At 50.9% G+C, this 25,586-nt stretch overlaps 9 protein-coding genes across 9 annotated transcripts, besides 1 other annotated feature; 6 read left to right on the forward strand and 3 right to left on the reverse strand.

The window, feature by feature from the left end:
• Positions 1–25,586: part of a sequence feature (contig 1.7 1..773302(-1)) that runs on past both edges of the window.
• ANIA_00509 (uncharacterized protein) lies at positions 619–5,375 on the forward strand (the record flags this gene model as incomplete). The annotated part of the gene is made up of 6 exons (XM_653021.1): positions 619–2,514; positions 2,575–2,883; positions 2,940–3,930; positions 3,987–4,113; positions 4,185–4,742; positions 4,811–5,375. The coding sequence occupies 6 exons, from the start codon at positions 619–621 to the stop codon at positions 5,373–5,375; spliced, it is 4,446 nt and encodes a 1,481-aa protein (XP_658113.1).
• On the forward strand, positions 7,023–8,044 carry ANIA_00508 (uncharacterized protein; the record flags this gene model as incomplete). The annotated part of the gene is made up of 2 exons (XM_653020.1): positions 7,023–7,150; positions 7,444–8,044. 2 exons carry the CDS (start codon positions 7,023–7,025, stop codon positions 8,042–8,044), a joined length of 729 nt encoding a protein of 242 aa, XP_658112.1.
• ANIA_00507 (Zn(II)2Cys6 transcription factor) lies at positions 9,671–12,223 on the reverse strand (the record flags this gene model as incomplete). The annotated part of the gene is made up of 4 exons (XM_653019.1): positions 9,671–10,238; positions 10,291–10,888; positions 11,114–11,327; positions 11,384–12,223. 4 exons carry the CDS (start codon positions 12,221–12,223, stop codon positions 9,671–9,673), a joined length of 2,220 nt encoding a protein of 739 aa, XP_658111.1.
• On the reverse strand, positions 14,025–15,016 carry ANIA_00506 (YdeI/OmpD-associated family protein). The gene has a single exon (XM_653018.2). The coding sequence runs from the start codon at positions 14,974–14,976 to the stop codon at positions 14,029–14,031; it is 948 nt and encodes a 315-aa protein (XP_658110.2). The 5' UTR covers positions 14,977–15,016; the 3' UTR covers positions 14,025–14,028.
• On the reverse strand, positions 15,176–16,990 carry ANIA_00505 (putative nonsense-mediated mRNA decay protein Upf3; the record flags this gene model as incomplete). The annotated part of the gene is made up of 2 exons (XM_653017.1): positions 15,176–16,703; positions 16,746–16,990. 2 exons carry the CDS (start codon positions 16,988–16,990, stop codon positions 15,176–15,178), a joined length of 1,773 nt encoding a protein of 590 aa, XP_658109.1.
• sitA lies at positions 17,292–18,907 on the forward strand. The gene is made up of 4 exons (XM_653016.2): positions 17,292–17,545; positions 17,608–18,013; positions 18,062–18,393; positions 18,443–18,907. Exons 1-4 carry the CDS (start codon positions 17,392–17,394, stop codon positions 18,730–18,732), a joined length of 1,182 nt encoding a protein of 393 aa, XP_658108.1. The 5' UTR covers positions 17,292–17,391; the 3' UTR covers positions 18,733–18,907.
• Positions 19,246–21,273, forward strand: ANIA_10084 (putative phenol 2-monooxygenase; the record flags this gene model as incomplete). The annotated part of the gene is made up of 5 exons (XM_050613381.1): positions 19,246–19,779; positions 19,833–20,720; positions 20,770–20,944; positions 20,999–21,067; positions 21,167–21,273. 5 exons carry the CDS (start codon positions 19,246–19,248, stop codon positions 21,271–21,273), a joined length of 1,773 nt encoding a protein of 590 aa, XP_050469202.1.
• ANIA_10096 (NUDIX hydrolase) lies at positions 21,609–22,465 on the forward strand. Its single transcript, XM_050613382.1, has one exon. It carries the CDS (start codon positions 21,684–21,686, stop codon positions 22,395–22,397), a length of 714 nt encoding a protein of 237 aa, XP_050469203.1. The 5' UTR covers positions 21,609–21,683; the 3' UTR covers positions 22,398–22,465.
• ANIA_00502 (flavodoxin and radical SAM domain protein) lies at positions 22,829–25,557 on the forward strand (the record flags this gene model as incomplete). The annotated part of the gene is made up of 2 exons (XM_653014.2): positions 22,829–22,853; positions 22,917–25,557. The coding sequence occupies 2 exons, from the start codon at positions 22,829–22,831 to the stop codon at positions 25,250–25,252; spliced, it is 2,361 nt and encodes a 786-aa protein (XP_658106.1). The 3' UTR covers positions 25,253–25,557.

Genomic DNA, 25,586 nt, shown 5'->3' on the forward strand with positions numbered 1-25,586 from the left:
CCGACAGTGATCGAGGAAGGTCAAGCGCTTCGGGCCGTGGTCCCTCAAAGCCTCGGGGGCATCAATGCGCTTACTTGTTGAGGCAGGAGTATTACACATTGAGGTTCATTAAATTATCGTATCTTCTTCGAACTAAATCGCTGTCAGCATTTCGAACTCGGCCCCAGTGGGCTCGCACTCCAAGGTACTCACAGCCAGACCTATCCCAGCGCTGGCGCCTACCCAAGCGTGGGCTATTCTGGACTTTCTGCGGGCCGGGCTGAGCAGCGAAATCTGTAATTCCGGGTTGGTTTGCTTACGGTATGCTTCGTGTCTTCGTCCCTAGCCGAATAGGATGAGGCTGTCAAGCTCGCTTGGCACCATAGGTGCAATCTTAGAGTATACCACAGTGCACAGAGAGCGTCGGTAGCTAGACTGAGAGCAATGTGATTCTCGAGCAATCATAAATAACCCAGCCCGACGCTCCTGTTGAGCCTTGTGTCAATGGTATTCCTTCCATAGCATTGCTGGTAACTCGGCGTCTGTTCTTTTGTCCAGTTACTCATTTTTTGCCTTTGTACTCTATACTCTCTTTTCTTTCCGTTTTCCTTTGATACCATATTTTTCGGTACGCAGCCCATGGCTCCTTCCTGGCGCATTGTGGCGGTCAGCGCCCTTGCTCTCTCCCTTCCTGGAGGGAACATCTTTGTCTCTGCCCAGACAGGATCGAGGCAACCGGCCGCCCCTGGTTACCGCGGCATGAACACCATCTGCCCTTCTGCCTGCTTTAAGACTGGCCCTGACCCCCTTGACTGGTCTGTCTACCCCAGTGTTGACCGGACATCTGCGTGCAAGCAGGTTGTTCTCTACAGCTTCTCTTTGTATGACAAAGTCGACGACAAGGACAGCAATCATCGCATTTATGCCTGCACTGCTTATGGCCATGACTGGGAAGACAACACTAAGGCCGAAGCGGCTGCTGCTCGCCCTGCTAAGAGTGTCAATGTCACCTACGAAATCGGATGGACAACCAGTGAGCCCGGCACAGAGGCCGACTACAGCTTGTTGATGGAGCAGATGCGCGAGTACGTGGTCAATGGCCACGCTCCTACAAACAGAACATTCATGCTGTATTCGCGGTTCGGTCAGTCCGTTGCTGGTCTGTACATCGGCCAGGGGCTGCGAGCTTCCGACGTTGCGAATACTGCCATCAAAACTTTGGACTCTAACACCGCCGATTTTGATGGGAAACGCGATGTCCTGGCAATCCAGCTCTGTGGACCTGGCTATGACTCTGACCATATCCTGGGGTTCATGGCTCTCAAACATGGGACCATGGGCGACATCCAGCAGACATTCATGTCCTGGTCTGATGCCAAGTGTCTTGACTTTGCCAACTCTACGAGCTTCACCACCACGGCGCCTTTTACGCTGCCCCAACTGTCCTCGATCAAAGGCAACCATACTGTCTCCCAAAGGAACGCCACTGTGACAACAGGGCACCACTCTAGGCAATCCCTGGCCCACTTGGCACTTCACGCTCGGGCATTTGAATGCCGGACTGAGGTGGTGGGCGATGGAGACAGCTGCGCCGCCCTGGCCGAGCGCTGCGGCATCTCCGGCGCCGACTTCACGAAATACAACCCGGACAAGGGACTCTGCTCTAGTCTCACGCCTGGTAAGCATGTCTGTTGTTCGTCTGGCGACCTCCCCGACTTCCGCCCCAGGCCCAACGACGACGGCTCTTGCGCCACCACCGTAGTGAATGACGGCCAGAGCTGCGCTACAGTCGTGGCGGCCAACAGTCTGACAAATGACGACATTGAAGAGTTTAACAAAGATACCTGGGGCTGGAATGGATGCAAAAATATATTGGCCGGTAGTGTGATTTGTATAAGCAAGGGCACACCACCCATGCCCGCTCCCATGGAGAATGCCATCTGCGGACCTCAAGTACCCGGCACTGAGGCACCTGATGACATGAGCAAACTCGCCGACTTGAACCCTTGCCCGCTCAACGCCTGCTGTGACGTCTGGGGTCAGTGCGGTATTACCCCCGAGTTCTGTACCGACACGAACACCGGCGCTCCGGGCACGGCCAAGCCCAACACCAACGGCTGTATTTCCAACTGCGGCACCGACATCGTCAAGGGCTCCCCCCCATCTGAATTCCGCAGTATCGCCTACTACGAGGGATACCTCTTCACACGGGAGTGCCTGTATCAGGATGCCCTGCAAATAGACACCTCTAAGTACACCCACCTGCACTTCGGATTTGCATCCATCACGGAGAACTACGAAGTCTCTATCGGTGACGAATTGATATCCTACGAGTTCAACAACTTCAAGTACCTCACCGGCCCAAAGAAGGTTCTCTCCTTTGGCGGTTGGGATTTCTCAACCAACCCAAGGACATACAACATCTTCAGACAGGGTACACAACCAGCGAACCGTCTCAAGCTAGCAACAAATATCGCCAAGTTCGTCAAGGATCACGGTCTGGACGGCGTTGACATTGATTGGGAGTATCCCGGTGTAAGTTACTCCCTCTTCTCCAAGAGTAGCCTTTTCAAGATGTATTCTGACATATAACAGGCTCCGGATATCCCTGGCATTCCCGCCGGCAGTGAAGATGAGGGAGATAACTACTTGAAGTTCCTGGTTGTTCTCAAGAACTTGTTGAAAGACAAATCTGTCTCAATCGCTGCTCCCGCGTCATACTGGTATCTTAGGGGTTTCCCTATCAATTCGATCAGCAAAGTTGTTGACTACATTGTTTTCATGACCTATGACCTTCATGGGCAGTGGGATGCCGCCAACCCCAACTCTCAGGACGGCTGCCCGAGTGGAAACTGTCTGCGCAGTCAGGTCAATCTTACGGAGACCATGACTTCTTTGGCCATGGTCAGTCACCAACCCCCTACAATAAATCTACAATCACTAATTTGTGCTGCTGTAAGATTACCAAAGCCGGAGTTCCGTCTGACCGCGTGGTTGTGGGAGTTGCCAGCTACGGCCGCTCCTTCGCCATGGCCGAGGTTGGTTGCTACGGCCCTGAGTGCCTGTACACGGGCTCACGCGCCAACTCCGACGCTACCAAAGGACCATGCACGGGTACGGCTGGCTATCTGGCTAACGCCGAGATTAACAAGATCCTCAGCGGTAGTCCTTCGGGGCTTAATACCCGCGACACTGCTTCAAGCCGCGTTACCGCACACTACCTCGATGAGGACAGCGACAGCAACATCCTTGTCTACGATGACAACCAATGGGTCGCATACATGAGCCCAGAGGTCCGCGAGTCCCGAGTCAGCAGATACAAGTCACTGAACATGGGTGGCTCGGTAAACTGGGCAACGGACCTGGAAACCTGGCATGACGCACCAGTGGGCAACTGGTCAGATTACAAAGAGGCAATCATGGCGAAGCAGAATCCCCTTGAATCTAATAATCTTCAGGACGGTAACTGGTCCAGCTTGACCTGTGACAATAATTACTACCAGGGAACGCCTTATTACACTCCTTCGGAGCGCTGGGCCGCGCTCGACGTCGACCAAGCCTGGGACGACATGGTGAAGGCCTGGAAGTACTACCGGGACAATGTGAACCAAACGTCATTCACGGGATACTTGGCGTACATGATGGACTGGGAGGGCTACGGTAAGTGCTGGGAAATTGTGGAAGGCTGCGGTGGAAATATCGACTGCCAGGATGGCCGTTCTCCCGCCGAAGTGCTCATCTGGGAATCCTTGAATACTCTCAGTAAAACGTATCAAAGGTACCATGACGGTCTCGTGTCGGCCATGGCCCTGGTAGTTGATCCTTCGCTCAAAGACTTTACGAAGAAATTTGCTCCGGTTCCACCAAAGGACGATTTCTCATGGCAGGACATTCTGTTTGATTTGATCTCAGACGCGACTCCAATGGTTGGAGGGAAATTCTTCAAATATGGTATGTGTTTCGTTCTCGAATAGCCATCCCATGTAGTTTTTTGACGCAGACAACAGTTCTACAGAAGCTGCCTGGTATCGCTTCGCTGGGTGATGAGGGCAAGTCGAAAGCGGAAGAAATCACTCAGGGTATTTTGGGCAAAGCTGTCGAGGTGGGCACGAGCCTTGTTAGTACTGAGGATCCGTAAGAGCTTTTCTTCCGACCCCGTCTTTTGATAAAACCTTCATAGCTAACTAGCGCACTCGAAAACCTAGCGACGATTGGTCGGATGATGATCAAGACGCGTTTATGACTTACCTAGGCCAAAGCGCTGGTCTCTGGGATAGGGCCAACACCATGGGCTTGGCTACGCTATTCGACGGCTCAGACGACTCTATCAAAACGCTCAAGTCTCTTGTAGCGGACGGCCACTTCATCAACGGTGCCAGTGACCTTAGCGATGGAGATGGATTTGACGGAAAGACAGGAAATGATACAGTTACCGACGCCTTCGCGAAGGCCTTGTACGGATATGCCATTCCCGTACTGTGGCAGGCATCCGGGCACCACCCTTTCATTATTGACACCCAGCGCAGCTGCACGTCAGACTCGGACGGTGATGATGAAAAGCTCGCAACGGCCTGCTACGGGGGCAAGCTCTACAAGCTGGCCGACCCTGACGGAGAGTCCAGATCTTGCCGTGAGAATGCACAGACTGGCGTCAAGTGTGGCCAACACGGCGACACCTACAACGATTTTGCTACTCTTTCTGGAGTAGACGAGCTCAAGGATGGCGCTTGGGGGGGTGTTACTCCACGAGATATTATTGTCGGGTATGTTTTCCTCTGGTTTATCTACTCGTGCCATCGCTAATTCTTTCTGTCTACAACAAAGCTGTCAGAACTTATATCGACAACGGGGAAGAAAACGGCAGCGAGAAAACAGTTGACCGCAGCAAGAATTTTGACAGCCTCGTCGAATTGGACATTACAGTGCCCCAATTCATCAACCTCCCCGTCTGCACGGAGACCGTGGCTCGCCGGTCTTGGACCAACTCCGACGACACACCGTCCGTCAGAAACGTGGACTACTTCCCCTGCAACATTGCCAACGGCAAGGACTACTGCGGGGAGTCTACTTTTGAGGACCAGGGAAGCGAAGCATCGCCCCTGATCGAGGACTGCAAGCAGATCATCAAGAACATCCAAGGCACAGACGGCGAGTGGAATACCTCGCCGCTCGAGAAGCAGCGCGCGCTTGTGTCCTACGGCTCGTGCAAGTTTGGCGTCACGGGCAAAGGCATCCACGGCAATGTTTTGTTCATGACCGGTGCTCAGGATATCATTGATATCATCAACGATGCCATCGAGAAGTTCGGACGTGATGATGGTCGGGTTGGTGCTAAGGGAACCATGCAGTGTGATGGTAATATCAAGAAGCAGAAGGTTGACTGGGGGCTGTATTGATTGATATTTTTGGGTAAAATCAGAACAATATGAACCTTGATTTAACGTCGTGCCGAGCCGAGTCCTCGTACAAAATTACTCAAACTATGATACATTCGCGTATCGTAGACTCCAGAGAGGCTGGTGGCTGACAATTCCAAAAGGTGCCAGCTCCTCCATTAAGAGCGGGAGAGCAAGTCAGCAAGGACTAAACTCTCCACAAGATTAAACTTCTGAAAGACGAAGAGACTCTTAATCCGTAGCGACCCAGACTTGAAGAAACGACGGTGCCTAGCAGCGTGAAAACAGGCTGATTGCCAGAAAAATTTCCTCAACACACTCGCACCATGTTGAGAGATATACTGTCTCCCGTCTCCTGCATCTCAGAGTCTGAAAGCATCAGTGGAAGACAGAGAGTTTGGGGAACCTGCTGGTAGCTACCTCCATCACCAGCTTCATTAATGTTGATCTTGCGTTGCCAAGTCTGTATACAGCTAATCGCAGCACAGCAGAATCTACAATGGCCCTACGAGCCCGCGAACCCATGCTACAACTACCCATTCCAAGCTTTCCACGCCAATCTAAGGTCCAACAAAGAGTTCAAAAACTGAAAGGTCATCATATACATCCGATACTTAGCCGATGCAAGTTATAATCACCCCGGGGCCTAACAGGACCACCGCCTCTTCTATGCCGTCAAATTGATACCCCTCGGCAGTGTAAGAACTTATCCGTGGTGGAGCAGACATTTGTGCTGTAAAGAAAGATGGCTCATCGACCCATACTGTAGGCTGGGTTGCAGGTAATACTTGCTTGGAGGCCGCCTCGGCATCTGAATCAAAAGCTGAATCAGAATCAGCAACATCATCTGCTTCCCCCCCCTTCTTCCTTATCTTCCTCATCTTCACTAATCAGATCAAGCTCAGCAAAGTATAAGAACAGGTTTAGCTGCCTGATCAGCTAATACAGCCTCACTAATAGAGAGCTGCTCCTTTATTAGATCAAGCTTACTGTGCTTAAGCTCAAATTTGGTTTAAAAAGAGATAAATTATCAGGTCTCAGATTATATTCTGTTGGCTATTGAGTTGGATGCTAGCGTCGATTTGATCATGTGATTGATATCTGTAATGAGCGACTGCATTGAAGGTCTTGATCTTCTAACTATGATCTGTATAGCTAATTTATACATTTCCAAAGGCTTCAAAAGAATGTTCTCGATATCAGTAGATAATTAAGTTAATATATGGTTAATTGCGATCCGTCTATGGCGGTGTGATTGCATCATATGATTGGACGAGCGAGGTGCTGGATATTGATTAGTAAGAAGAGGTCTCCTCTGGTCGATATTGTGGGTTATGGAGGCTCACCCTATGGTCGTATGTGCTGATTTAGGGCAAATTGTATAAGATCACAGTACTATGCAGCGCTTTCCTGAACGGTGTTTAGCCACAAGTATTGAACTTTAGCATTAACTGCCCAGAGCTACAAACTTGCACCTATTTTGAATTCACTATCTTCAGTGTATGTTGAGAAACGAAACATGGAGTTACTGGAAGCATGTATAAAGGTTGGCCATGTGGCTCGCCAGATTGGTAGGGGCGCAACGCTGAACGTTACCGGAGGGGTCAGTTAACCTCTTCACCTCATCCCCTTAAGTGCTCCTCCACCATGGCCCCGTCACCCCCTCGGCTGCGCGCTCTGCAAAGCAAAAGTGAAGGACACATGCAGAGTCCAAGTCCAACCCAAAAGGACGGGCCGAGCAAGAAAACAGTCCCAGCCTCCAGCTCTGTTTCCGAGTACTAGCGCTACGGGGGCAACACAAGAAACACAAACTCCAAGTCTCATTCCAAGCCCGATCCTTGAATGGATATCCATTGACGTTCCCGGCGATGTTTAAGACACGGAAAAGAAGAGCGAGAAGGACTAATAAATTGCCATTGCCCAGACTCGGAGGTCAGGATGCATCAGCATCAACATTGGACATTCCCATCCTACAGCAAATACGGAATACGTGTTATTTGGTTAGTTGAAGCTGATCTTCCCATTCCATATACCCCTTTGCTGGACACTCTCCAAAATGGGCCTCCAGAACCACACGAGATCACTTTCTGGACTCGGAGCTTTCCAGGCCCTTCAAGGCGTTTGTTGAGCAAATACAAGCCAAGCGTGGGCGGACAGTGACAACAAGCCTGATTTGGAAAACGGATGATCGGAGAATCATAGATGCCTATTCAAGCGCTGGCCCTCCACACTTTGAAGTATGGACAGCATACTTCCCTGCGACGCTATCGCAGGAAGACAAGACATGCCTGGAGAGGATTGAAGGTCCCTTATTTTGGATCTCTGAGAGCCGAGGGCCTGACGATCGCCCCGAGGCCCTGAGAGGCTTTTTGCCTCAATCCTATGGATGGATGGAGGGCGAAGTTGAATATCAGGGGCAGATGGCCCGGCGAATGAACTACATTGTCACGTGGGAGAGTGACGCTGCAGAAGAGCGGTACAAGCAGGGAATGTGTACCTACAGATCGGAGATTCTTCTGCCGGGGCTCGATCCTGATAGATTTCGAAGGCATGGCCCGCGGCACGATCGCACTGCGATGGAGGTGTTTCTTGATTACTTGGAGGAGTGTGGGATGTTGGGGTATGAGACAACATATGCACGTTTTGTGGGGGTTTTTAGCCCTAATTAGCAAGATACTAAATGTTCAATATCTCAAGCCCGTAGTGAAAAGTTGACTTGGCACTATTGCCAGAAAATGATATAGTAGCTTTATATATCCTCCGAATCACATTCTCTAAACAAAACTAGCATCGTGGCCTTCGTCCACGACAAATCTCCTATATTTTACATGGCCATGCCGACGACCATACACACGATCAAGGTCATACAGACGCTAGTGAAGTTGGATAGTGCAGTAAATGCTGTTTTACTGGCGGCTTTGGCACAAACTCCTCGCGACTAGTCGCATTGATCGGGTACATGGCAGTTGCGAACCATCGGTACGTGTCTGTGTTGGTGACTGCCGCGCTCGCTGTCCGTTTCCTTGCGAGCTGTATCACCAGATCGGACTATAGGCAATCTCCATTTCTCCCGTTGCGTCATTCTCAACTTTTATGTCGGCAACCTCTGCTGAAGTCAGCTGGTTTGTACAGTATACGCCAAGCAGCGATGAGATGATTCAACTTGCCGCCGTAACTAACAAGATACAACAGCTCATGGAGTAATGTGCCAGGGGTAGACAAAGACATCAGCAATTATTTTCCACTCTGGATTTGCTTCCCATTAGACCGCCATGGTTTGAGACTATCTATCCTTCGGCGATATGAGAAGGTGAAAGGACACATAGTTAAGGCCTTCGGATTGTGTGAGGTGAAGGCTAGGATCTGGTCCTTGCACTCGACAGTAGCGCTGATATAACTATTGTAGAGGGCGAATACCTCATTTCGGTAATCTAGCAGCAGAGTGTTGACGATCACCATGATAGCATATGTTGAGCTGGATGGACAGATTTGTTCGCTTACTCTTTGGATATACATCGGAGAGCTTCTGAGTTGTAACTGCTCCATTCTTAGCGTACAGGCTTTTGTCTTCTATCTTCAGCTGGTCGTCGCAGAAAAAAAGACCTGGTTGGTTGTCCGTCCGCTGAGATTTGGAATTCCAGTCATCTCAGCGTCAAAAGGAAATGATTTTCATTGGGTATTTCCCAATATCTGAGTACTGTACCGCGCATACGCTGTACCAGAGAAAAATCTATAGCAGGTAGATCCAGGGTACGCAGTGAGCGGTCCTGCCAACGACGACCGGGTTAGGGGGGAGGATTGTATCGACTATGACTTTTCTGGAGAAAAATGAAAATGTAATACGTTACTGCTGAGTTCGTTTGCCACTTCGACTACTATTAAACATGTTTTGTAAGTTGCCCCTTAGAATAAAGACGTAAACCTGGCTCAGCCATGGCGGCCTATGCTATACTAATGTCAACTCTCCATCACTGGTTCCAAGACTATTGGATTTGAAGAGACAGGTGCAGCTACCTGCCGTTAGCTCCCTAAATCTTGAAGGGTGCATATTCGGGTATAGCAAGCGTTATTTGAGAAAATCTCCAGTTGCGAGTATTATAGCACAGCTGCTGACTGGCCCAGCGCCGGTGACCACGTGATCTGATCTGACCTCGGCCACCTCTCCGAAGAGAATGGGTAGATCTCGTAATACATGAACTCACATAACTCATGATATATAGCGCGCTTTAAAAGCGAGACGAGTGTATGCGCATTACGCATATATATAGCAGACTCTGGTAACCCTGGCTGCCCTGCTAATTCAGGAATGAATCATCAATAAACGGGAACCTGTCCCATAACGGTAACTCCATGCCCTCCCATCCTGGAAATGCAGTATTGACGTCTGCTGGGTCCAAGAGGCCGCTATTCTGATCGTTATCTTGAGCCTGAGCTTGAGCTGAATTATCAGGCTCGGGGTACGAAGTCCCCACGTCGGTGCCGATATGAAGGTGTTGAGCTGCAGTTAACTCCGATGAAATCGTGGACGAACCAGCCGCACCACGGTCAGAAACTAGGGACATTGCCGCCGCTACATCACTTTGCGGCTGAGAGTCGAGATTTCTGCGATTATTCAGACTGAAAAGCTTGCTAACGTATTTCTTATCTGGGGGTGGATTTTCCCGAAGCCGCTGCCGCTGCTCGTCAATTGCGTTGCGGAGGAGATTCAGGATCTCGAAGTAGTGCGCAGCCTGGGCGGATTGTTGGGAAAGGACGCGGAGGATCTCGAGCGCCCCGGTGAATGCCTCCTCGAGGGTCGAGTCTAGCTCCTTCTGCGAGAACATGGAGAAGCCGGGGATGAGGGCTGCGGCGAAGACGAGGGCCCTAGTGCTTGCAGGTTAGGCTAGGCTGGTGATATATGGTGGGAATTGCTTACTTAAGAATACACATGTTGCCTAGGAGGAGACGGGATTGGTGCACTTCGAGGCAGGTTTGGATCATGTACAAAGCGGACTCGACACAGGCGTTGGCGAGTCTCGTGTGCGCAGGGTCCTCTAGTAATGTGCTGTCTTGGATGATTCCCGGCGATTCTTGGTGTAGTCGTGCCAGTCGCACTCCCAAGACTTGAACCATGAATGGACGTGTTACGATGATGACAGCAAAATGATAAGCACAGGCAATATGTAGGCTGCCGATAATGTGCTCCTGCGCAGCGAGGCGCTCTTGTGGCGTGCTTGGTGAGGATAATAACGATTCAGGGAGATCATTGCTCCACTGTTTCAGCTTGTCAAGCAGCGACTCTGCTACCTCTGTTGAAGCAGCCTTTTCGTTGTATAGCCGAGAGACGATCTCGTCGAGGATCCGCGTCATATTGTGTGAAGCGACGAGGCGATCGTCCCCAGCGCCAATTTGCGGCGTCGATTCTACATCTGCTGGTTCGGAGTGCAGATTGGCTGTTGCTGGTGGCCGCCCTAGAATCGAGCTGACTAGAAGGTCTAATGTGCAGAGGCTCATCCATACTCGGGTCCTATGATCTGTTATCTAAGTACCGTTGCCAAAGAAAAAGATTGCTTGCCTCTTTTGCTGCTCTTCTGCGTCGAATGCAGTGACCGCTGTAAGATGGAGTCCTAGAGCGGCAGCTGCTCTCGCAGCGACTCCTAGGTACATAAACGCAGCATTCCGGCGACAAGCGCCTAGCATGTAAAAGGACAGCAGAATGAACAAACGAATCAAGTCCATACTCGGATTCTCCAGCATACCTGCGAATGCGCATTGCTGGGCACGCTTGAAGAAAAACCGTTCTGCCCGCTTGCTTGCCGGACTCAGATCATTCTTTGATGACTGCGCCCCGATGGCAATCATGATATCTCGTAGAGCCGCCATTTTCTTGTTAGGCGTCTCATTGGTCGGAGGCATTGTTCCTAGTATTTGACGGGCCTCCGACTCCGAAAGGACGTTGATAAAACCGCTAGTCTAGTGTACATCACTATCAGTACTGAATATTTCTAAAGTGAATGATTAGACCGTACCGCAATGTGGTAGACACGCAAGTAAGCTTGCTCTTCCTGGTGACCAACATTATCCTGAAACGACGCCGGTACTTCATCCGGAGTATCCGTCTCAAGCATGTCTTCTTTCGTGACATTATGCGAGAACTGTGAGGGGCCAATATGCTGTGTAACGGTATCCCGAAGCAACTGCAAGAAAGACAGCGACGCGGCCCTCCCGATATACACTAAAACAGCCCTTAGCAACGCGCATTCCTCATATTGAAACCAAGGGTGGACGCTTATACCTCGTTCGCCCTGCCGACTCCGCAGCATGCGAGAATGCGTCTTGTGCGGTGCACCTGATGTACCATTCAAAGCTGGGAGAAGCTGCGGAAGACGTGCAGCACTGATAGTCGATGTGTTCCGTATCCGACGTCCAGCATCGGGACTGATCACCTCGTAGGCATCGTTTATCGGCCGCGGGGAGGACGCGGTAGTCGATCGCCGAAACGGCACGCAGGTGTCGGCGCGTCCATTACGAATACATTTGGAACATGGAAAGGTGCCGCTACAGCGCTTTTTGGAGGCCCGGCACGCGAGGCATGCTTCTGGGGCTCGTAGACGGTTCGCTGGGAGGACTTTGGGTCGCGGCATCGGGAGAAGGCAGGGTGGGACCTGGCCTTGGATCAGGTCATAGTGTATCGAATATGAGAGCGTTGTATGTGCTCGTATGTCAAGTATAGTACGGTCAGCAGTCCTCAGAGACCGGGAGAATGTTGATTTGAGGAAGTCCTCAGTGAGCGAGAATGCGGAGTCGTTGGTTTCCGCACCAGTCTGCTTTGGTCCCCGCACTGATAAGGACGATGCTAAGCTGATCATCTCCAACAAGAACCATACAAAACACGAGGATATGGTGAAATCTTTGACGCTGCTGGCAAGACATACCGTGCTTGAGCTGCTTTCAGAATATGACTTGGGTGCTTCGTTGTGCCAGGCAAAGAGAGTGTTATGATTTACTGATCGTAGGGAATGGCCATTCTCGGATCAGTTGCCGAGGTATATCGACGCAACACCATCAATAAAGATCTTGCAATTAATATTCTGCCAAAATAAAGCTAAAAGGAAATTACGGGGGGAGAAAAATAAAATAAAAAGAAAGCACTCGTTAATAACACTTTCATGCTACATCTAGAGACCTTGGCTACGTAATATGGGGCGGTAGTTGTTTGATGCAGGATATTTCGTTATGAGGTTGTCTATATATAACGAAATAAGGTTGTCTATATGAGGTTGTTGTATGGAGCTCTTGTAAGTAGGTATTGTCTTAGTACGTTCGTGAGGATCATCGGCTCTCAAGGTTATCTGTCGAGTAGGAAGAGCTACTGCACAGATCACAGTAGTTCATAGGTGACTGGAGTAGCTGTTCAGCATTGGTACCAAGGGACAGGTACGTTGAAAATTGCCAACTGGGATGCTGTAAGCGGCCTCTTTACAGACTGAAGTACACCAAGTCTTGACACTGCTTCTCAGGCGCCCAGGCACGCAGAAAATGTGCCATACGTATAGACAACTGACATCGCCAAACCCAACCCAGTTATAGCATCATCTGAAAGATTTCATATACTATTTGTTTCGTCTTGCCCAATGCGGAACGCCCTCTGCAAAGATGCTTTAGTCAGAGAAATATGAGAAAACGTAATAATATTGGCTAAGACTCAAAGTGTCCGTAGAAACAAATTGAATAAGCCTTCAACATTGGCCAGGCATGTAAGAGAGACCCTCAAGTGCCGTATTCTTTGGTGTTCTTAGGTCTTCAGTAGTAGGTGAAAACTTTTTGACAATAATGATTGGTCAGATAATTGTGGCCCGCACTAGCTCGCTAAGATCTCGCTAAGCGCTAGCGCGGAAGTGCCCCATCAGAGAAAGGTATAAAGACCCCTTCCGCCCCGACCGTTTCGAAAATCAAGCGACTCTACGTACGTTATCCTCCCCCCTACATTGGGAATATTCACCCTTGGGAGAATACTCTGCTAACTGCCTTCTACAGTTCAAAGAATCACTTTAGAGTAGACGTCCCTCATTGAGCTCATCTAATGAGCCACACCCCCAACCCTTGCTGATGACTTCTATGTCCTCGATGCCCTAAAGTGAAGCCGTGTTTACTCCCGCCTCGACCTTGTCTTCTCCGGTACAAACTGCTTTGGCGGGCTTGTTCCGAGTTGGCGCCTGGTCTAGGGAGTGGTGATGATCTTGACCTTGTCGTGGCGTCTTGACTTCGGTCGGCCTGACTTGGTGGGTGTCGAGGAGGTCTGAAAGGCTTTCCATCTTTTTTACACCTTAATGTTGGTGTGTTTAATCTGATGGATCGGCGGGTCTAGCTAGAAATGAAATTATGTTTGCATGAATATTTGGATCTCTTGTAGTTCAGTTTGTAAATCAAAGCCTTGGATAAGAGACAAGTAACAACACAAGCCTCAACGGGAGACCGTGGAAAAATTTGTCGAGAGATTCCGGCTCGCGATCGGCGCCAACTTTTCCAAGGTCGGAGTGTTTTGGAAAATTTCTTAAGATTCTCCAAGAGGCTTTTGACCTTCACTGCTCTACCCTTCTGAAACGTCGAAGCGTTTGCAAGGCTATATGAGTCTTTGACTGGGTATTAGTATTTGCTCGATCTGCTATTGATGCTACTGACGTGGTTTACGAGACCGCAATTGTCTAGCACTTCCATCGGACGATAAGGCCTCGGTCTCCACATCGGCTTTCTTACCCTTCTTCCCCTTAATTACAGCCTGCTTCTTCTCGACCTTGAACGTTCTCGCACCCGCTGACGATGCCCTTGCCTTTGCCCTTGGCATCGCAGTGTTTCGCCTCGCCAGCATGTCAACCACAGCTTCAATCCTCTCCCGCCTCGTGGACACCGCGCCTGTCTGCAACCGATGCAACACCTGATACCATTCCGACCGATTCAACCCCTCAAACACCCTTCTGGCTTCTTCATGCTTCTCTAATGCCTCCTCCAAATCCGCGGGAACCCCAATGTTAGCCGGCCCATCATACGCCCTCTCCCACCGCCCATCTTTCTTCGCCGCCTCCACGGCCGCCAATCCCGCATCGCGCATTCGTCCCTCGTCGATAAGCCGCTGCACAGTTGCTACATTCTTTGCGGACCAGAGACTTTTTGGGCGTCGGGGTGTGTAGCGTACTAGCCAGTACTGATCGTTAAGAGAGCTTGCGCGCCCGTCGATCCAGCCGTAGCAGAGTGCGATTTCAACGGCTTGGGAGGCGGTGATGGATGGGATGCCGGAGTTCTTTTTGGCGAATTTGATATACATTCCCGGGAGCGAGTTGTGGTTTTGGCTTAGGAAGGTCTCGAACGAGGAGGGAGTCGGGAAAGTGTGGATGGGGAGGTCGGTTGGGAGGGGTTTGGTCGTGTTTGTTTTCGTTGCTGCTGGAGCTGGCTTCGGGGTCGTCGCTTTGGGGGACATCGTCGAGTTAGATGTGGATGTGGTTTGGCTCTGGGAGCGTAGGTGAGAATGGGTTCCGACGGAAGATTGCGGCTGGACGCTAGTCTTGATGATGAGATTTAGTTGTCTAGTGCGCAGTGTAGGCCTTATTTTCAAGTGCTGTAACATGGGAAACGTCTAGACAGCTGGGAGGGACAGGCCTTTGAAAGAGCCGGGAGGTGAATCTCGTTGCTTGGTCTAGGCCTCTGCGCGACTCGATCCGCGAGTAACGCGAGGTGCCAAGGGCGGCACGTGGGTTTCAAGATGAGGCTGAGTATCACTCGCACTGGTAGATTTCATTGATCCCATTATCATAAGGTAAGATACATTATTTCGTCTCGCTATTCTTGTTTTCCGGTGCCGGTGCATTTGCACTGGTAGTGCCGCTGCCTCCACCTCCATTCGCCTTGGAACCGCCTTTCCCTCGGCCGCGTCGACCACGACCTGACGAGGAGTTACCACCACCGCTGCCTCCACCTCCAGTTCCTTCACCAGATTTCCCATTGCGGCCTGAGTTGGAATTGGCCTCTCCACTCGCGCTTGGATTGGGTGGTTTAGGTTCGCCACGGCCTTTTCCGCGCCCTTTCTCTGCGCCTGGATTCGCCTTTCTCTCGAGAACCACGACTTGACTCTGGGCGACGGTGACAGGGCTAGCAGAGATGGCTTTTTGCAGCCCTTCAGGCTCTGCAAAGTCGACGTACCCAAAGCCCTTCTTCTTGTCGATTTCCACCTTGACGACTTTGCCAAATGGTAAGAAGGCGGCTTCGAGGAGCGGCTCCGTTACGCCTTGAGAAGGGTTGGCATGCTTGAGAAATGCTTGGGTGGCGGTAGATGTGGGTGTCGTAGGAGTAGCGGCCGAGGACTGCTTGCCTCTTCCTGATCTGGGCCCTCGTGGCGTAGACGTAGCTTGGGCAGGTGTGCTAGTGTCCGAACGCTGAGACTGTGGTGTTTCGCTAGGCTGAGGGGTGTTGCTCCGCTTTGTCTTCGAGCTGGTGTCCTGAGCCGGACTGCCCTTTGGTGACCTGGTCGAGATTTCCTTCTTGCTGGTCTCTGAAGCGGCAGCCGAATCTGTTTTAGGCTCATTCTCCCCGGATGTCCCTCGTCCACCTCTTCGACGGTTATTAGATGGTGCTAGTCCCAGATCACGTTGCAATATCTTCCCTACAGCTGCCACATTTCCACGTTCTCTCTTTCGTTCAGACGCAGCTGCTGCCATATCTTTGGATGCATTCTGCGCAGCGGATGCCTTCGCCGCTTGCCTCGATGCCACATTTGCAGCCTGTTTGCTTGCCGCTTTCACAGCCTCCTTCGTGGATTTGTCGCTTCTTGACTTCTTCTCCGTCTTCTCAGCGTTAGCCGGCGAGACTTCCTTGTCAGGTCGTTGGAGAAGCTTTTTCGATTGAACCTTTTCGGATTTAGCTTCTCTCTCTGATCTCTGTCTTGATGATTTGCTCGCGGCTTCTTTAGCTTTGTTTGCCTTTTTCTCCTTGATATACTGTACTAGTGGCGTGGTTGTTACTGTCTCCTTTTTGTCTTCTCCCTCGGCAGAGGTTTCGGCGAGGGTAGGTTTTGTAATGGGTTGGGTGAGACTCTCGAGAAATTGGATAAATTCTGGGTCCTGGTCAATGGTTCCCAATCGAGCATCTTTGCGAACACGACTTCCAGGTATTTTGGCGTACGGTGCAAACTCCAGATTTGGTGGGCCTAGGAGTACCGGGTCGTTCGCGGTGTTACGGGCATCCAAGAATGATGTGCTCCTCACCTTATCGGAGAGAGGGGCAATGTGTTCGCTTGAAACGACGTAGAGGTATGCTCGGGAAGGCCGGGAGGGTTTAGCAGGACTGTGGTTCCCATGACTGTTAGCTACAACATTTATGGATTAGAAAGTAGGAACTCACTCTTTCGAGACCTTTCCAGGCTTATACTGAGCCCAGCTCACTCTGCCCGCTCCAAGTTTCCATTCCGCGCCCAGCGCAGTTTCAAACTCCTCCTGAGTTAGGCCTGGAGGTAAACGCCGCACGAGCAGCTTCAGCCGCGGGGCTACTGGTTTCGGAGCCTTCTTAGGTGCTGGTGCATTCTTTTGAGTCGCAGACGCAGGAATTTGAAGGACGCCGCCGCTTGATTTGGACAGGATCTGAGTCATGACGGTTTAGAATCAAATGTTACTTTGACCCAAACTCCGATGGGAGCGTTGAATCCAAGCAGCCGCAGAGGTCGGCTACGGAGGTATCGCCAGAAAAGCACTTTCTCAGGCTAGAAGTAGAGGATGGCACTAGGGCACAAAGTAGCAAAACTGAGCCCTTCAGATGACCCTCGATTGGAAAAGGTGCGCTGCTGAAACTCCCCGCTGACCAGACGACACTGCTTAAAGGATCCACGCACGTGACTGCGAATCGGCGATAACCAGCAGGGCTCTGCGGGGAAGGGAGAGAGCACGTTTATGTGTGCATCGGCTATGCTGCCAATTTGAGCTTGATTTTGCCTCTTCAACCTCGTCGTCCCTTGTACAAATTTTCACTTTCTCTGATTCCTATCATTTTTGCCATGACTGATAGCAAGGTCCCTCAGCCGGGCCCAGCGAAGCTCAAGCGCAATGCAGGACCGGACGAGTGGTTAGAGGCAGCCAAGGACTGCAAATACCTCTCGGAGTCACATATGAAGCAGTTATGTGAGATTGTGAAAGAGTATATGATGGAAGGTGCGTTCTGCGCGAGCTAGCTGAAACTATTTTCAGATGCTGAGATCTGTGCGTCTGCCTAGAGTCCAATATTCAGCCAGTATCGACCCCCGTCACCGTCTGCGGAGATATTCACGGACAATTCTACGACCTCTTAGAACTATTTCGCGTCTCCGGTGGTATGCCAGACGCGTCGCTAGCTGAACCTCCGAAGACTTCTTCTGCTGTGATTACATCGGACGACATTGAACCGCCCACCACGATAACAGATCCAGAGTTGAGAAAGAAGTTGGGGAAGCCAGGGACAGCAGGAGATGATGATGATGACGATGATGATAATAATGAGAATGCTGGTCAAAAAGAAAAGTCTTCGAGTTCAGGGACTTCGGAAATAGCTGTCAACCGCAACTTCGTGTTCCTCGGCGACTATGTGGATAGAGGATATTTCAGTCTGGAGACCCTGACATTATTATTGTGTTTGAAAGCGAAGTTCGTCATCCAGACTGTTTTTGATATGGGTGTAGCTGACTATTGAAGGTATCCTGACCGGGTGACGCTCGTTCGTGGCAATCACGAGTCTCGGCAGATCACACAGGTATATGGTTTTTACGAGGAGTGTTTGCAGAAGTATGGAAATGCTTCCGTCTGGAAGGCCTGCTGTCAAGTGTTTGATTTTATGACCCTGGGTGCTATTATTGATGGTCGGGTCCTGTGCGTCCATGGAGGACTAAGTCCAGAAATTAGGACCCTGGATCAAGTTCGAGTCGTCGCCAGAGCTCAAGAGATTCCTCACGAAGGTGCATTCTGTGACTTGGTCTGGTCAGATCCAGACGATGTCGAGACATGGGCAGTCAGCCCTCGAGGAGCCGGTAAGCCAGCAAGTATGTGCAAACTGTTTCCAGTACTGATACTCCTTAGGTTGGCTTTTTGGTGACAAGGTAGCGGACGAGTTCTGCCATGTTAACGATTTGACCCTCATTGCACGAGCCCACCAGCTTGTAAACGAGGGTTACAAGTATCACTTCTCGAACAATAATGTGGTTACCGTCTGGAGTGCTCCCAACTACTGCTATCGCTGCGGAAATTTGGCGTCCGTATGCGAGATCAACGAGGACCTGAAACCAACATTCAAACTTTTCAGTGCTGTTGCTGATGACCAACGGCATGTCCCACAGTCACGGGGAGGGCGCAGCGAGTACTTTTTGTAAACTATGCTCTGGACTTTTCCCTTGCACTCATGCTGTCGTGGTGATGAAGGCGTTATTTGCACCGGCGCTGGCGTTCGGGAGATACCTGATGTAATCGCCTTCTTCTGTAGGCAGTGATGGACATCATATATAACGATCTAGAAACACGCTTAATGACATCCGATATTACATAGCCAGCTCGACGTCAATACGTGCCGAGAGACGTGCCGCGATTTATATTTTAGCCACCCCTCTAACCGTTGAATATGACCAGACTTCATACTATTCTGCAAGCCAATCCTACAATTCGACTGCAAAGACATCCAACCAAGGCCCAGTACGGACCGCCAATATGGATCTCCTTCGGGATTGATTCCGGGTCTTCGGAACGCCTCCCGGAGCCAGCTCCGAAAGACCATAAAGAACAACCGATCAACACACGGCAATATACAGTTCTCTCTCTTATGGTCACATATATTACTGCTCTTGCTATACTATCGAGAAATTTCCTCCAACACAAAAGAGATTCATAAAATGCCATCCAAAACCCAAACAGACGTCTTGATCTGCGGCAGCGGCTCCGCAGGTCTCAGCGCTGCCACATGGCTTGCGCGATACGGGATCCCTTGCAAGATCCTTGAGCGGCGATCAGGACCCATGACAATGGGACAAGCCGACGGTGTACAGTGCCGGACGGTCGAGATCTTTGAGAGTTTTGGTATGGGCGAGGAGTTACTGCGAGAAGCGTACCATGTGCTGGAAGTGGTATTTTGGGCGGAGAATGGGACTGAGTCTGCTTCAGACGGCTCAGGACATGGTAGTATCTCACGAACAGGGAGGACGGCGGATACACAGCCAGGGCTGTCGCATTGCCCGCATGTTATCCTGAACCAGGCGCGGATCAATGGATTGTTTATCGATGCAATGAAGAGGTTTAACGGCCAGGAGATTGAATACGGATGGGATGTGAAGGGCGTGGAGCTAGGGGATGAGGGGGATAAATACCCAGTCAAGGTCACCGCGGAGAAGGATGGGGAGGTACAAGCATTTGAGGCGAAGTATGTTTTGGTAAGTTTCTCGAGCCGGAGATCGCGCTTTTCGACGGACTGACTCTAAGCTAGGGTTGCGATGGGGCGCACAGCACTGTTCGCAAGCAACTCGGTTACAATATGATTGGTGATAGCACGGATGCAGTCTGGGGCGTGATGGACATGATCCCACGTACCGATTTCCCTGATATCCGCAAAAAAGCCTCCATTCGGTCCAAGGCGGGCAGTCTACTGATTATCCCCCGAGAGGGCGAAAACCGCAACTTGACGCGGTTCTATATCGAGCTGCCAGCTGGCACGAAGGCTAAAGAGGTCAAGCTTGAAGACCTGCAGCAGGCAGCCAAAAATATCCTCAGCCAGTATAAGATAGAGTTTACAGAGACGGTCTGGTGGTCTGCGTACGCGATCGGCCAGCGACACGCAGATTTCTTCCACAAGAACTACCGCATCTTCCTCGGCGGGGATGCGTGCCACACCCACTCCCCGAAGGCCGGACAGGGCATGAACGTCAGCTTGCAGGACGGATACAATATCGGCTGGAAACTGGCACATGTCCTGAAGGGGCTCGCTCCGCCATCATTGTTGGAGACATACGTCTTGGAGCGTGAAAAGGTAGCGATCGACTTGATCAACTTCGACAGATACTTCTCGAAGCTATTCTCGGCCAAGGGGAATGCGTCCGCTGCGGAATTCCAGGAGGGGTTTATCAAATCTGGCAAATATACGGCTGGTCTGACAGCAAAGTATGACGAATCGCCTATAACATGTGATTTGGGATTATCGGATTCTCTAGCAAAGAATGTTGTGGTCGGGATGAGGCTTCCTAGCTCCCAGATTGTCCGGCACTGTGACTCGAAACCGGTCCAGCTTATGAGCGCGCTCAAATCCGACGGGCGTTGGAGGGTGATTGTGTTTCCCGGGAATATCAGCAAGCCTCAGAATAAGGCCAGGCTAGATGCGGTAAGATCACATACAGTCATCATTTGAGAATTCTACTGATCTAGAATAGGTTGGTGCCTACCTCGCCTCAGGCGAGAGCCCTCTACAGACATACAGGCTACAGGACGATGATTGCGACAGCCTTATTGAACCGATCCTTGTGGGCCATGGCCCGCGCCACGATGTTGAACTGGACCAGATACCCCCGGCCTTCTACCCTGTTACTGGCAAGAATCAGATCAAAGGTCGGTTTTCCGAGTGGCACATTGCTATTTGGTTATTAGACTAACCCTGAACAGACCTGCACAAGATTTTCTTCGACGACGAGAGCTATAACAAAGGCCACGGCGAGCTTTACAAATATCTGGGTATTAGTTCAGAGGATGGTGTCATTATCATTGTCCGACCTGACCAATGTAAGTTTATTCTATCATTCTTTTACCATTTTTGCTGATCAATGTTACTAGATGTTTCGTCGGTCATTGCTATCGATGACTATAAGCGCATTGGACAGTTCTTTGCGGGATTTTTTGTTCCTCAAGAGCAGCTCAACTCGAGACTGGCCATGTTATGACGGGTATCAACGATGAGCATTGGACTTCCAGGTAGTTAAGGGGGTATGAGTGGTGCCTCTTGATCCATAGTAGCATTAACCTTGTCCTAGGACTGTGTGCCCTAGCGAATTTTGTCTACGTTTCTAGATAGAAAAACACTACGAAGATGTAAGCCACGATATCAGGCTTCTATTTAGTGTGATAGGCATAGAGCAGCAGCTTGTAGTGCCTCTTAGAGTCATCATAATCTGGGCTGGCTGTGCTAAGACAATTCTGATCACTAAGAATCGCAGATTCTCGTACTGATTACAGTTCATGAGTCACCTTCCTCGAAAAAATCAGGCAGAACCATTGACGTAACTTAAAGAGTCTCCCCAACAACCATCAGCTGGCTCAGAACGACCCCAAGCCAAAACTGAACTGCCTCGAGATGCATTCGAAGATCAATTATACGGTTGCCCCGCACCTCGAGCGCTTTGCCGTCCCTTTTCCCGACTTTCGCGCCGCCAACCCTCAATATACACACTTTGTAGGCGGCGGCCTCATCTTCTCACGCACTGCAACAAAGGATATTCATGAAGGGACTGAAATAGAGGAACGGCCTCTCCGCGTCCTCCTCCTCCAGCGGTCTTTTGACGACTCCTACGGCGGCCAATGGGAAGGACCCGGCGGCTCCTGTGACCCCGAAGATGGGAGCATCTTAGACGGAGTTACGCGAGAGGTACTCGAAGAGTGCGGTCTGCATGTCTCCAGGTTCGTCGAGCTGGTGGATAAGACCGAGTGGGTGAAGCAGCGGCCTGACTCGGTGGACTTGGTCGCCAAGTTTACGTTTATTGTCGAAGTGCATGAGGCGAAGGCTGCTACCCCTGCATCTGAGGTCATAGGAAATGACGCGGGGCTACCAGCTGATAAGCTGAATGATGGGACTGTTTCTCCATCGCTGGAGAGACGGTGGGAGGAGATGGTGAAGCTGGATCCGGCCGAGCATCGGGATTTTGAGTGGGTGACTGAGAAGGAAGTAAGGGAAGCCGAGGATGGAACGGGGAGTTTTAAATCGTTTGCAGATATGGGCAAGACCATACTGGAGGCCTTTCGAATATTGAGGGAGAGGGAGGTGTCCAGTGAAGGTGTTGATGTTAAGTAGGGTGCTGAAGATGGAATACTGGGTCACGTATGGGAGATTGCTGAGATTGCCAGCTGAATAAAACTATAGAGCATTGCTATTTGGAGGTCTCGCGTAAACCTTCACTTGACCTTTGCCAAACATGATATACTTCTCTGTATTTGTTCATAGTATGAAGTTTAATGCCTGAGGCATGAGGTGTCTATTCTTTGTAAGGTACCTGGATCAACCACAAAAAAATCCCAAATCTTCACCACACCGCGCCGACTTCTCCACGCTGGTTTGATAGCATCTGCCCTCGTGGTATTCTTTCTCCTTCCAGGCTTTCATATACATTGCCTGCAATGCCCGATATAGTCTAGACCCGACTTCCTCATTAGGGACTTCCCCATTTCGCGATAAGTCCACCCCGCTTCAAGAGGGGCGATATCCAACCTTTTCCCGCATTCGATATGGCCGAATCTACCGCAGCCGAAGGTTTGTCTCTTATGGAAGCCCCTGAAATACATTTATAGCCGAGTACCTGACTTATTATTATAGGTCTTTTGACCCTCTGGCACTCCTTCCGCCTACCTCTGCTCGTTGCGCTCGCCACTGTCTTCGTTATCGTCCGTCTCCGTCGCGTGTTCCAGGCTCGACCCAAGATAGCTACCGCATCATCAGTTCCGTCATCGCCGCGCAGTTCGTCTCCGGAGAAAACCACGAAGTCCGTTGCATCGTCCTTGTCTGAGAAAAAGGACGTCGCAGTGCCCAACGGTGGCCGCGTTTCGCCGAAACCGACGGCCGGGCCGAAGAGAGTTACTGGCAAGAAGCCGCTAAAGTCTGCCAGAAAGCGATCAAGCTCCATCTCCGACGAGGAAAAGCAGCCTGTGACACACATTCAGCCTATTATTTTCTGGGCGTCATTGACTGGGAGTACCGAGAGGTACGCTCAGGTTCTGCTGGAGGATTTGCGGGCAGCCGCGCAGAGCCAGGCCGACCCCGAGAACCGCGAACGCGGGCTTCTACCCCCTCAGATCCATGACTTGGCTGAAGTTGACTACGATGACTACTTCACGACAGCACCTAAACCTCCACCAACTTCGCCTGGCACCCGCTATGTGTACTGCTTCCTGATTCCCAGCTATAACATCGACACTATCCTGGATACTTTCTTGGGCCACCTCGATGAGACACACCATGACTTCCGTATTGATACAGGATCTCTGTCGACTCTCGCTGGATACGCTGTTTTCGGATTCGGAGATAAGGAAGGATGGCCGACCGAAGAGGAAGGATTTTGCTCGCAGGCCAAAGAACTTGACCGATGGATGGCTAAGCTCACAAACAAGAAAAGAGCATATCCTCTCGGCTTTGGTGATGTGAAGAGCAACGCCGACGCTTCTCTCAAAGAATGGTCTGCCGGACTCCAAGATATTCTCAGTGATATCGTCAAGAATGGCGGCCTGGGTGAAGGAGTTCCCGGAAGTGGCGATCCGCTTGAGAGCGACGAAGAACTCTCTGACGACGAAGACTCTGGCTCAGGCAAATCAAAGGCTCGTAGAAAGCCTCAGTCCGTGGTCGACTTGGAGGACATCAAGATGGGTTCCAACGGTCAAGCTGTCGGTTCACCCATCCCGGTTGACTTCACAACCTCAGGTGCATCCCGGGATGTTCAGCCTACTGAAAAGGAAATGGTGCCTAAAACTTCTCCTACTTACGCTTCTCTCACAAAGCAAGGATACACGATCGTTGGCTCGCATTCCGGCGTGAAGATCTGCCGCTGGACCAAATCCGCGCTTCGCGGACGAGGATCATGCTACAAGTTCTCATTCTACGGCATTCGGTCGCACCTGTGTATGGAGGCGACACCGTCTCTGTCTTGTAGTAACAAATGTATCTTCTGCTGGAGACACGGTACCAATCCGGTCGGGACTACCTGGCGCTGGAAGGTCGATTCGCCCGAGCTCATCTTCAACGGCGCCAAAGAAGGTCACTACAAAAAGATCAAGATGATGCGCGGCGTTCCAGGCGTCCGCGCCGAGCGCTTCGCCGAAGCGATGCGCATCAGACATTGCGCCCTCAGTCTTGTCGGTGAGCCTATCTTCTATCCGCACATCAACCGCTTTCTCGATCTCCTCCACACCGAACACATCTCCAGCTTCCTTGTCTGCAACGCCCAACACCCCGACCAACTACAAGCTCTCAACCGTGTAACCCAGTTGTACGTCTCCATTGACGCTAGCAACCGCGACAGCCTGCGCAAAATCGACCGCCCTCTCCACCGCGACTTCTGGGAACGCTTCCAACGCTGCCTCGATATCCTGCGAGAAAAGCGCCACGTTCAACGCACTGTCTTCCGTCTCACTCTCGTCAAGGGATTCAACATCGATGACGAGGTCATCGGCTACGCTAACCTCGTCGAAAAGGCCCTGCCCTGCTTTATTGAGGTCAAGGGTGTCACATACTGCGGCACAAGCACCAGTGCAGGCGCTGGGTTGACGATGAAGAACGTCCCTTTCTACGAGGAAATCGCCGAATTCGTGGTGCAGCTCAACGCCGAACTCGAGCGCCGCGGTCTTGACTATGGTATCGCCGCTGAACACGCGCACAGCTGCTGTGTGCTTATCGCTTCATCCCGCTTCCGAGTTAATGGCAAGTGGCACTCGCGTATCGATTACCCGCGGTTCTTTGAACTGCTGGAGAAGGAGAAGGCTGATGGTACTTCGTTTCGTCCTGAAGATTACATGAAGGAGACGGAGGAATGGGCGCTCTGGGGGAATGGCGGATTTGATCCGAATGATGAGCGAGTCTTTAAGAAGGGAAAGGCTGCGAAGAAGGCACTGAAGGAGAAAGAAGAGAAGGAAGCTGCAGAAAGGGCAGCAGCAGCAGAATGAAAACTGGATTGACTTTGTTCTTTCTCATGTCGTTGAAGACACCTCTGTGCATCCCTCCGTGTGATTTCGTGTGACGAGATACAATTTGCGGACGTCACTGCTCCATTAAACTCGTTCGTTAACGACGAAGTGGCTCTACCGCAGCTTTGTACGGAAGGAGATCGCTGGGATGCGACCATATCCTGCAATTGCCTAGTCTACCTGACTCGGCCTTACCCGATGTATCAAACAAAAGTTAGCTACCATCTACTCATTGCTATCTTTTATGGATAGAAGCACGAATGGCAGCCGGTAGCATTAACAGCTGCCTGTATATACAAAAGCTCTATATCTG

Source organism: Aspergillus nidulans, chromosome VIII, assembly GCF_000011425.1.
Source record: "Aspergillus nidulans FGSC A4 chromosome VIII".
NCBI classification, from domain to species: domain Eukaryota; kingdom Fungi; phylum Ascomycota; class Eurotiomycetes; order Eurotiales; family Aspergillaceae; genus Aspergillus; species Aspergillus nidulans.

Bases quoted from the DNA above. Each gene is read 5' to 3' on its own strand.
- ANIA_00506 (XM_653018.2), bottom strand. From the start codon at position 14,976: ATGTTACAGCACTTGAAAATAAGGCCTACACTGCGCACTAGACAACTA.
- ANIA_10096 (XM_050613382.1), top strand. From the start codon at position 21,684: ATGCATTCGAAGATCAATTATACGGTTGCCCCGCACCTCGAGCGCTTT.
- sitA (XM_653016.2), top strand. From the start codon at position 17,392: ATGACTGATAGCAAGGTCCCTCAGCCGGGCCCAGCGAAGCTCAAGCGC. The intron at 17,546-17,607 runs GTGCGTTCTGCG...GCGTCTGCCTAG, and splicing joins GAAAGAGTATATGATGGAAG to AGTCCAATATTCAGCCAGTA. The intron at 18,394-18,442 runs GTAAGCCAGCAA...GATACTCCTTAG, and splicing joins AGTCAGCCCTCGAGGAGCCG to GTTGGCTTTTTGGTGACAAG.